The following is a 9,836-nucleotide window of genomic DNA, read 5'->3' on the forward strand; positions in this document are numbered from 1 at the left end:
CTCTTTATAATATGTATGCTTATACTCCTATGTTTGCCCTTTTTGGAAACTTAACAATGTGTTGGAGTGCCAAACCAAGGCACACCATGGTTTACTAATTTTCCAATGAGCTTTTAGACTTGAATTTCTAGGTGCGAATTGGAAGTGTTGATATTACAAAAGTCAATTAAGACAAAAATGAAGTGTCACAATATAAATTTTATGTACATATTTTTTATGCAACTCAAAGGAAAGGACACAAAAAAGATTGTGTACTTTTTAAGAAAAAACTATGACAGAGTCTTTAAAACATGTAGTAACTAAGCATCACAACATTTCTTGTGTATATCTATATTATATTACTAGCTGGCCTGGTCTATATTGCCAATAAGGCCCACTAACCATGGTTTGCACAATTGCTTCCCTTTGCTCACAAAGAATGAAACAAAGAGCACACTTCACATGCAATAACCAACATGCTTCACATGTGATAATATCTTTATTAAAGCTATGTATATGTATAAAGAAAATTCTAAGATAATGAATATAAATTTATGTGATTCAAACATTTCATACTTTTTATATCTTTGATTGTCATAAACCTTCAAACAATGCATGTCTCACATCCTTAGATACATGTGCACCTTAGATACATCATTTAGTTGATCCTAACCTAGAATGTTAAGGTTTATATATTATAAGAAACACACATATCTAGAATATCCTCTCTCTCTCTCTCTCTCTCTCGCATGTTGTATGTTAAGGTTTATGTATGGCGCACTTACTAGTTGCATGGTCCCTTTCTAAAAGGGACCATGTGGATGTGTGACGGCCTTTTGCCCCCTATGCTTCAACTTTGTTCATTCGTTTTGTGTGTGTGTGTGTGTGTGTGTGGCACTCGGATTGTGACCACTGTTTACGAAAAATATTTTTTATAGCACAATACAAAAACCTTTAAATATGTAAAAATGTAGTTTTTTCTCAAATTTTATAATTCAAAAATTTATTCCTTAAAAGTTTAAGGTATTTTACATTCAAGTTCATAATCTAACTACTCATAACCTTGTACCAAATAATCTTGCATTCTAAAAATTTTAATTTGCAAGATAGAGCGGATCGCAAAATGAGGTGTTTTTGTATTATAGTTGGCTTTCTCAATGACACACACAGATCCAAGATAATAGAGAGAAAGTGAATGAATCATAAAAGGTAGCTCTATTCGTACTACAAAAAGAAGCTACTACCTTGAAGCTATATCAAATGCATACTAGAAGTTTAACTATTGTTCTTTGATATTGGATGAGTCACATAGTTCCTGTGCAAATTTTCTTTCACAAAGCAAGACATGCAACAGTCCCAAAATTCCATGTTAGGAGTCATCTTCAAGCAAAAAAGTATCACTTGCACATAAAAAAGAGAGGTTACGTTAGCTTCAAAATAACTTTTTAAATATCTTAAACATATGTAAAGAGAATGGCAAGACTCAACTCCTTAAGTAGGAGATGAAGAAGCCAATTGGTGAGCAAGTCCACACCTATAAAATACATAATTTGAAAGCTCAAACATAAGCAATAGTTACATAAGTATACTTTAAAATAACATGAAAGTAAATATAACAAAATATAGATCATTAATCTTAAAACTTTGTCCAACGAGGAAGGAACAGGGGCATAATATGTTTAAGTTCTTCAGTATGGTTTTGTCTTCAAATCTCTCAAAGCACCCAACAATTGAGAGCAATAGTCTTTTTGAAAAGTAAGAGCAATATGCAAATCAGTCCCTATTGCACATCTTTGTAGCTTCACACCACGAAAACAATCACCTTTCAAAGATGATCTCAAAGATGCCAAGTGACCTATGTTAGAGCCATAATCAAGAATAATAGGATATCCTTTGCTATCATGATTCCAAGCATATTTAACATCCTCAACTGAGTCAACAATAAACTCTAACTCAATGGCTCCAATAGCAGCATTAATAATACTAGAAATGGTTGCGACATCCACAAAATCACTCTGAAATGTGTAGCCATTTTGTGATACATGTTCTAGCAAATCAGCAAGAAAATGCAAAATGTAAACAAACTCAAAGCATGATACTTGCTCGTAAAGAGATGGATTTTGAATGCGCAAAAATTCCAAAAGTGGCTCAAAAACCTCACAAATGGTTTGAAGAACTTTGTGTCGGCTTAGCCATATGATTTTATGAATATTCTTTACATGAAGTATAGAACAATCAAACTCTTGCTCTAATTGTTCCAACATTTTTATACATGAAGGACTTTGTTTTATGAAGATACGACTTTCATTAAGAATCATATCCACTTTGCATGCATAATCACTTCCCCTCACATCACCTGCACATAGATGCACTCGATGTGCAACACAATGGATCGCAATAAGAAATGCACTACCTTTCTTTAGCATACTAGCAAGGCCATTTTCTTTTCCCACCATTATTGATGCACCATCTTATCCAAAACTAACCATCTTTGACATATCAATTCCATATTTTGCAAAAAATTCTAAAAGCAATGCATGCAATCCTTTTGCTGACTTGTCATATACTTCTAGCAAACCAAGAAAAGAAACATGTGGCTCATTTCTCCACATGTAGCTGACATACACAATCATATGCAAAGTAGCTAAGACATCTATAGATTCATCTACATATAGCCCAAAGAAAGAAGATTGCTTGACCTTGTCAATAATATCATTTTTCATAGAATCAGCAATAAAAGACAAAAACATGGTTGCAACCTTGTCATTATTATACATGTATTCTGGAACGTTTGTAGCACCACAACAATGCAATAGTTCCAACTATGGAGCAAATTTCAAAAAAGACATATTATCTGCATTATCTTGTTGTCTTTATAGCCCATTTTCAAATGTCTTTTGATTGTATCCTTGCACATAAGTTGCAAACTTATGTGTCTTGGAGTATGCATGTTTCTTTATTGCACTAAGTTGAATATTAACAAACCCAATAGTGCCATACTCACTTTTACACTTCTTATGATTTTCGCATATGTTACAAAGCACTCTTCCTAGTGATTTATCAAAACATGGCCACTCAAAGAGAACTGCCCAAGATATATTCATTCCATGTACATCGTGGTCTTTTAATACGAATTGCCTCTTCCTCACCCATATTCTCTGCAGTACATGCATCTACCTCTGAGGTACTACCATTGCTTTCAACATTCGAGTCCTTAGAGTTTTCTACTTTCATTTATGTAAAGCCTGGTATAGTTAAGAGTGATATTTACCTTTGCTTGTTTTTTTAATGAGTATCTTTCATTTTCTACAATCAAACAAAAAAATATTAAGATTACTACTATTTTTATTTAAGGTTTACCCCATCCGTATTAAGCCCTCCTCATAACATCATTAGAGACAATTGCAAAAGGGATGTAAGCTATAATACAAACTTAGATTAATTGATACTTAGTAACATTTTCATCCATTCTTCTATTCATGCCCCCAATGAAATCAGCAATGTGTGCTTTGTTGCTTGATCAAATGAGAGAGGAAGATAAAGAAGCAAAAAAGAGCTCCTAGCCAAATGATGTATTCCAAACTTAGATGTACAAATTTTGCTTGCTTTCAAGCAAATTATTGTGCATAGTGGGTAATGCAAACTTTGCTTGTACTCAAGCAATTCATTATGCAAAATTCATGGTATAAGTGGTGCAAGGTCCCTCCCCACCCCCTCTCTCTCTCCATGATGGAATCCCCGGTTTGTCCATGGATTATAAAAAACAGCCAAACATAAGGGTATGCAGATTAGTCTATGATGATGCAATAACAAACCATTACCCATTGCCGACTGACTGGAGGAGGCGCGGCTGCCTAGAGGAGCTGCAAAAATTGCTGCCAAACAACTGGCCGAAGGAGGCACCCGCTATCGAGTGCTGGAGGAGGCACCCATTATTGCCTAGAGGCACCACAGGACTGGCGTCCGCTGCGACTGCTCGAGGAGGCGCCCGTTGCTGCCCGCTACTGGCCTGGAGGCACCACAGGACTGGAGCTGCATGAGGAGGCACCCGCCGCTGCTGTCAACTGTTAGAGGACGCCCTCACCTCATTGACGATTGCTAGAGGAGGCGTCGACTTCTAACTGCCGACTGCCTGGAGAAGCGTCGTAGGACTAGCGCCCACTGTGCTAACTGCCTGGAGGAGACGCCCATAGCCTAGAGGAGGCGCTCGCTGCTTGGAGGCATTGTAGGACTGGCACAACTGCCTGGAAGAGGGGAATAGAGATGGAGTAGTGGTCCAGTGGAAGGAGTGGGAGATGGAGGGGGAGTCACTGCTCAGAGATGGAGGAGTGGAGAAGAAGTGAGAGACGGAGTTAAAGAAGAAGGGGGAGATGAAGGCCATGACTAGTAACTACCCTTTTTCAAAATTTGTCAAGATGAACACTCAAGGGACCATTTAATCAATTAAATTTTGCTCAGTTGACAATCACTCTAAGTATTCTTGAAAGTTGAATTTTACATATGTGACTCATAATTGCCATGTCATGACTCATCATTCATGAGTTATGCTACATGCAGTCATAACTCATGACTCAAGAGTTTTTATTATTTAATAAATTAAAATTATTTATTAAATATAATAATAATAATAATAATAAATTATATTTATAAAACATATCATTCAAATACGTTTTAGAAATATAATATCAAGTCAAAAAATTTATACTTGATAAATTTGTTTATTTATTTATTGTTTCAAATATTGTTTTATATGCAAATAATTTCTATTCTCTTTTTTATGAAATTCACTAAACCTTTTACCTGTATTTTTAAAGGTAATTTTTATAAATTTGCAATTCATTTTACATTAAACCTCGGTTTTTCGTAAACACTGATTGTGGCATCGCTCTGCGGCTCACTCACATTGACCAACGTGTTTTCCAAGGTTTGTGTTGGAGGTACCTCCCTTGATTGTGCAACTTGTGCATGTTTGCCCAATCTAGGTATGCCAGCTCCTTCCATTCTTCTATCTCCTCTGCAATGTTAATAAATTGGTTTCTATTATAGCAAATTAAGAGCATTACTCAAGGGAAGAAACAACACACACTCAAATTTGGAGTTTTGAACCACATAAATTGAACAATTTGCACGTGTATGAAGCTTTAAGAACAAAGGATAAACAATACATCATGGGAAAAAGAAAACCACAAGAACCTCAAATTTCAAGCTTTCTTGCCAAGTGATGTCAATGCATGATGCTGAGGTATTGAGTTCACACAATAGGTGTTGCATGCACATTAAAGAAAATCCCTCATATCAAAGTCCTCCCGCATATCAAATGATGCAATAATGGTTATATCTTGAAGCCAGATTGAAATGGAAGGAAGCTCCTTTTTCTTTTTAGGTTGGCGATGTGAAGTGGCACAAGCAAAAAGTGACTTTGTAAACACTCTGCAAGGGCAAAGCTTTTTTGCCCACACGCGCGTGCACACACACATAGAGGGAGGGAGAGAGAGCGATGCTTAAGAGGCCTCAGTAATTTAGAGCCATACTGTACGCAGCTGCAGGGATAGTGAATAGAGACGCACAGAGAGAGGGAGTGACAGAGGGAGAGAGGTGGAGATCTTGCATAGACACACACACAGAGGTAGCGTTAGGGAGAGAGACAGAGATTTGGCAATGCATAGAACAGGAGGAGATAGATATTGTCATGGTTATCCTGACATGGAGTGGATGGGGCAAAAAAGGAAGGAATGATGAATAAGTAGTTGCCGGTGATGTCGGACTGCTGACCACAATTTAAGGGTTACCCTGTCATGGAGTGGATGGGGCAAAAAAGGAAGGAATGATGAATAAGTAGCTACTAATGATGTCGGACTGCTAACCACAATTTAAGGGCAAGGCTTGGCGTCCAAACTTTTGAAGCCACAACCACGCTAGGTCAAGTTTATGACCTAACTAGGCACGACGTGACTCTTAAAAGGCTTTTTGAGCCCTAGAACTTTGTTGAAGTCCAAGGGAGGACCCCTTGTCTCGAGGTCCAATTTTGTATATTGGCCTACTTTTACTAATACAACGGAACGCCTATTTCAAAGCTATCCTACCTACCAGACCACGTGGGATGAATTTCCGGGAGGGCCGAACGAAAATTACACCTAAGTGGAGAAAAACGAGTGGCAAATGATTCTTAGTAAGACTGTCGACCACCACTGCGCGGCGCGCGCATCTTGCTACTCGCTAGTTCGGGCCAGCTGGAGAGAGAGAGAGAGAGAGAGAGAGAGAGAGAGAATGTGTGTGTGTGTGTGTGTGTGTCACGGAAGATACAATTACTGCACATTGTCAAGCGACTTTTCTTGACTCTATTGGAGTCAGAGATCAAGAGCCCCCTCGGGGCTCTCTCTCGATCCCTCCATGTTCGGGCAGCTACATAAGAGCCAAGATCTCGCTCCTTCTTCTTCTTTTTGTAGTAGCAGCAGCAGCAGTCAGTCAGTCAGTCCCAAACCATGGCACGCCCCGCACAATTCCTCGCTCTCTCGCTTCTCCTCCTGTCAATGGTAGTGCAACATGCACGAGCTCAAAGCGCTACTAACGTTCGAGCGACTTATAACAACTACAACCCGCAGAGCATCGGGTGGAATCTGTACACTGCAAGCGTTTACTGTGCTACTTGGGATGGCAACCAGCCGTTAGACTGGAGGAAACGACACGGCTGGACCGCTTTCTGTGGCCCGGCCGGTCGGCATGGCCAAGCTTCCTGTGGAAAATGCTTACGGGTAACCACACGCGCCCTCCGCCCCCCCCTTTACTCATTTGTTTACTTACTCGGCGTTCCCATGTGGAAAAGGGCAGATCTTATCCCTTGTTTTTCCCCCACATATAATATTCGACATCATGAGCTTCTAAGAGGGAGGGATCCCATATGTACAAGGCATTGTAGATATGGAAGGGATCCCATATCTACAAAGCATTGTCGGCAGCCCGAAGCATGGGGTCTCTCCTTCACAAAACCTCATAATGTTGTCATAATTCATAATCTAGGAGCAATTTCCCAAAAACCTCCTCCTCCTCCTCTCTCTCTCTCTCTCTCTCTCTCAATTCGTTCCTCCCCCCTATTGATGTTTGTTTAACTCCTCCATTTTGTCACTTGTAGGTCACAAATAGAGACACGCAAGCCCAAGTGACCGTGAGAATCGTCGATCAATGCAGCAATGGGGGCTTGGATCTTGATACCGCCCCTTTCAACCAACTTGATACAAATGGAAAAGGTCGTGCAACTGGCCACCTTATGGTGGACTACCAATTTGTGAGTTGCTAGTCGGTGGGATTTTCAAATCCGTACATGTAAGAACCGAAAAGGTTCTCGCATTGCAAGAATAAGACAATAATACGACTCTTGAATATCATTGTTAATCCATGCCCATGCATGCGCACACAGAGTTAACCACAATAAAATCTTATGTTTCATGGACTCATAACACCAAAAAGGTCATACATGATTAAAGAGGCATATGTAGTCAAAAAAAGTCTCATGCTTCCAAAGAAAACTAAGTTATATCCGTTCCTCTATAGTAGACTATGATCACATGCATCTAAAAAAGCATATTTGCATGTTACATCCATTTCTCCTACTATTAGATGTTGGCACACCTCTCTCCTTACACTCCTGCCCATCAAGAGACTTATTTACACCATGCAAAAACACACACAATTGTCATATTTATAAACAATACAACTCTTTATAATATGTAGGCCTATATTCCTACGTTTGCCCTCCTTAGAAACTTAATATTGTGTTGGAATGCCAAAGCAAGGCACACCATGGTTTACTCTACTAATTTTCCAATGAGTTTTTAGACTTGAATTTCCAAGAGTAAATTGGAACTGTCGAAATTAAAAGGTCTATTTAGGACAAAAGCATGTAACAACGAAGTGTCACGATATAAATTTTGTGTATATATTTTTTATGCAACTCAAAGGCAAGGACACAAACAAGACCACGTACTTTTTAACCAAAAGCTCACCAAAGGAGAGCTTTCTTTTCTTGAAGGAGTCTTAAAAGCATGTAGCAACTAAGTATCACAACATAATTTCCGTGTACATCTATACTATATTACTAGCTCGCCTGGTCTACATTGCCAACAAGGCCCACTAACCATGGTTTGCACAATTGCTTCTCTTTGCTCACAAAGAATGAAACAAAGAGTACACTTCACATGCAACAACCAACACACTTTGCATGTAGTAATACCTTTGTTGAAGCTATGTACATGTATGACGAAAATTCTTAAACAGTGAATATAAATTTATGTGATTCAAACAATTCATACTTTTTATACCTTCAAACAATGCATGTCTCACATCCTTAGATACATGTGCACCTTATATATATCCTTTAGTTGATCCTAACCTATTATATTAAGGTTTATATAATCTGAAAAGCACTCATAACTGCAAAACCCTCTCTCTCTCTCTCTCTCTCTCTCTCTCTCTCTCTCTCTCTCTCTCTCTCTCTCTCTCTCTCTCTCTCTCTCTCTCTCTCTCTCTCTCTCTCTCTCTCTATCCATGATAGGCTTTTACACACTCATGGTGTGCATGTGTGTGTTCATGTGTATCACACACGTGCAAATCGTGTTTACATGTGCTCCAAGTAAGTAACATTTTAGTTTAGATGCCCATGTTTGGGTATCGTTATTCTTGTATTAGTTACGTCTAGTTAAAGAGAATCATGCCCACCTTGTATCCTCAAAAGAATTAAAAATTTCTAATTACACCCATATATGTTTATATATCCAATTTGTCGAATATTCATGTGAGATGGCTATCTCGTGGTACAACTATCTGTGTCAATAATTCCTAAATGCACAAGCACATATCTCAAGGTGCCTATATAGTGAGGATGTGTGCTCCCCTCCCCTCCTCTTGTGACACCCATGGTGTCTTTACATATCTACTTTGTTAAATACCCATGTAAAAAGGCCATCTTGTTGTGTTGCCATTCCTATCAATAATTACTACCCTTCCCCTCGTCTTTACACCCATGTTGTATTCATGTATCTAAATTGTCAAATACTCATGTAAGAAGGCCATCTCGTGGTACTACCATATGTGTCAATAATAATTATTTGTGCAACCACAAATATCAAGGTGCCCGTATGGCGAGGATATTCTCTCTCTCTCTCTCTCTCTCTCTCTCTCTCTCTCTCTCTCTCTCTCTCTCTCTCTCTCTCTCTCTCTCTCTCTCTCTCTCTCTCTCTCTCTCTCTCTCTCTCTCAAATTTGTCAATTTTGTCAAATAGCCATGATGTAAGAAGGCCATCTTGTGGTACTATCATTTGTGTTAATAATTACTATTTGTGCAACCAAAAATATCAAGATGTTTGTATAGAAAGGATTCTGTGTGTGTGTGTGTGTGTGTGCACGCGCATGTGCTTTGAAACTTTCGTAACTTATGGGGTTGAGAATAGTGTTATTTTTTATATTTAACTTATGGGACTAAGAATAATACTGCATTTTATATTAACTTAGAATCATGCATTTCATGCACAAAATTTATGTTGCTTCTAGTTTTGTAAGCCTAAGCTTTATCTTTTAATTAAATTTTGGATTTTCTGCATGCATAGTTTCTCTTAGTGATTACTTGTCATTTATGATTGAAAAATAAAAGTTTATAAGTCTTATATATGTCATAAAATATGCAATACACATGCACACACATAAAGGTCATAAGGTTTTCAAAGTCGAGAAAAAGGGCATGCATGGCAAAGAGTCTTTAGATATATATGCCATATGGTATGTTGGTGTGCATTGGGCACAAGATTGAACACTTGTAGATGCTCTTTCCCTTCCTCCGCCCTCCCCTTGTTCCCCCCTCATGAATAG

At 38.5% G+C, this 9,836-nt stretch overlaps 1 protein-coding gene across 1 annotated transcript; it reads left to right on the forward strand.

Moving 5' to 3' along the window:
• Nucleotides 1-6,294: 6,294 nt before the first annotated feature.
• LOC148033077 (pathogenesis-related protein PR-4-like) lies at nt 6,295-7,358 on the forward strand. Its single transcript, XM_087684232.1, has 2 exons — nt 6,295-6,731; nt 7,109-7,358. The coding sequence occupies exons 1-2, from the start codon at nt 6,462-6,464 to the stop codon at nt 7,271-7,273; spliced, it is 435 nt and encodes a 144-aa protein (XP_087540358.1). The 5' UTR covers nt 6,295-6,461; the 3' UTR covers nt 7,274-7,358.
• The last annotated feature ends 2,478 nt before the right edge of the window (nt 7,359-9,836 follow it).

Source organism: Lygodium microphyllum, chromosome 8 (genome assembly GCF_053477565.2).
Source record: "Lygodium microphyllum isolate KBCC chromosome 8, Lygodium_microphyllum_v1.1.10, whole genome shotgun sequence".
NCBI lineage: Eukaryota > Viridiplantae > Streptophyta > Polypodiopsida > Schizaeales > Lygodiaceae > Lygodium > Lygodium microphyllum.

Coding starts and splice junctions, on each gene's coding strand:
- LOC148033077 (XM_087684232.1), top strand. CDS start 6,462: ATGGCACGCCCCGCACAATTCCTCGCTCTCTCGCTTCTCCTCCTGTCA. Junction 6,732..7,108: donor CCTGTGGAAAATGCTTACGG/GTAACCACACGC, acceptor TGTCACTTGTAG/GTCACAAATAGAGACACGCA.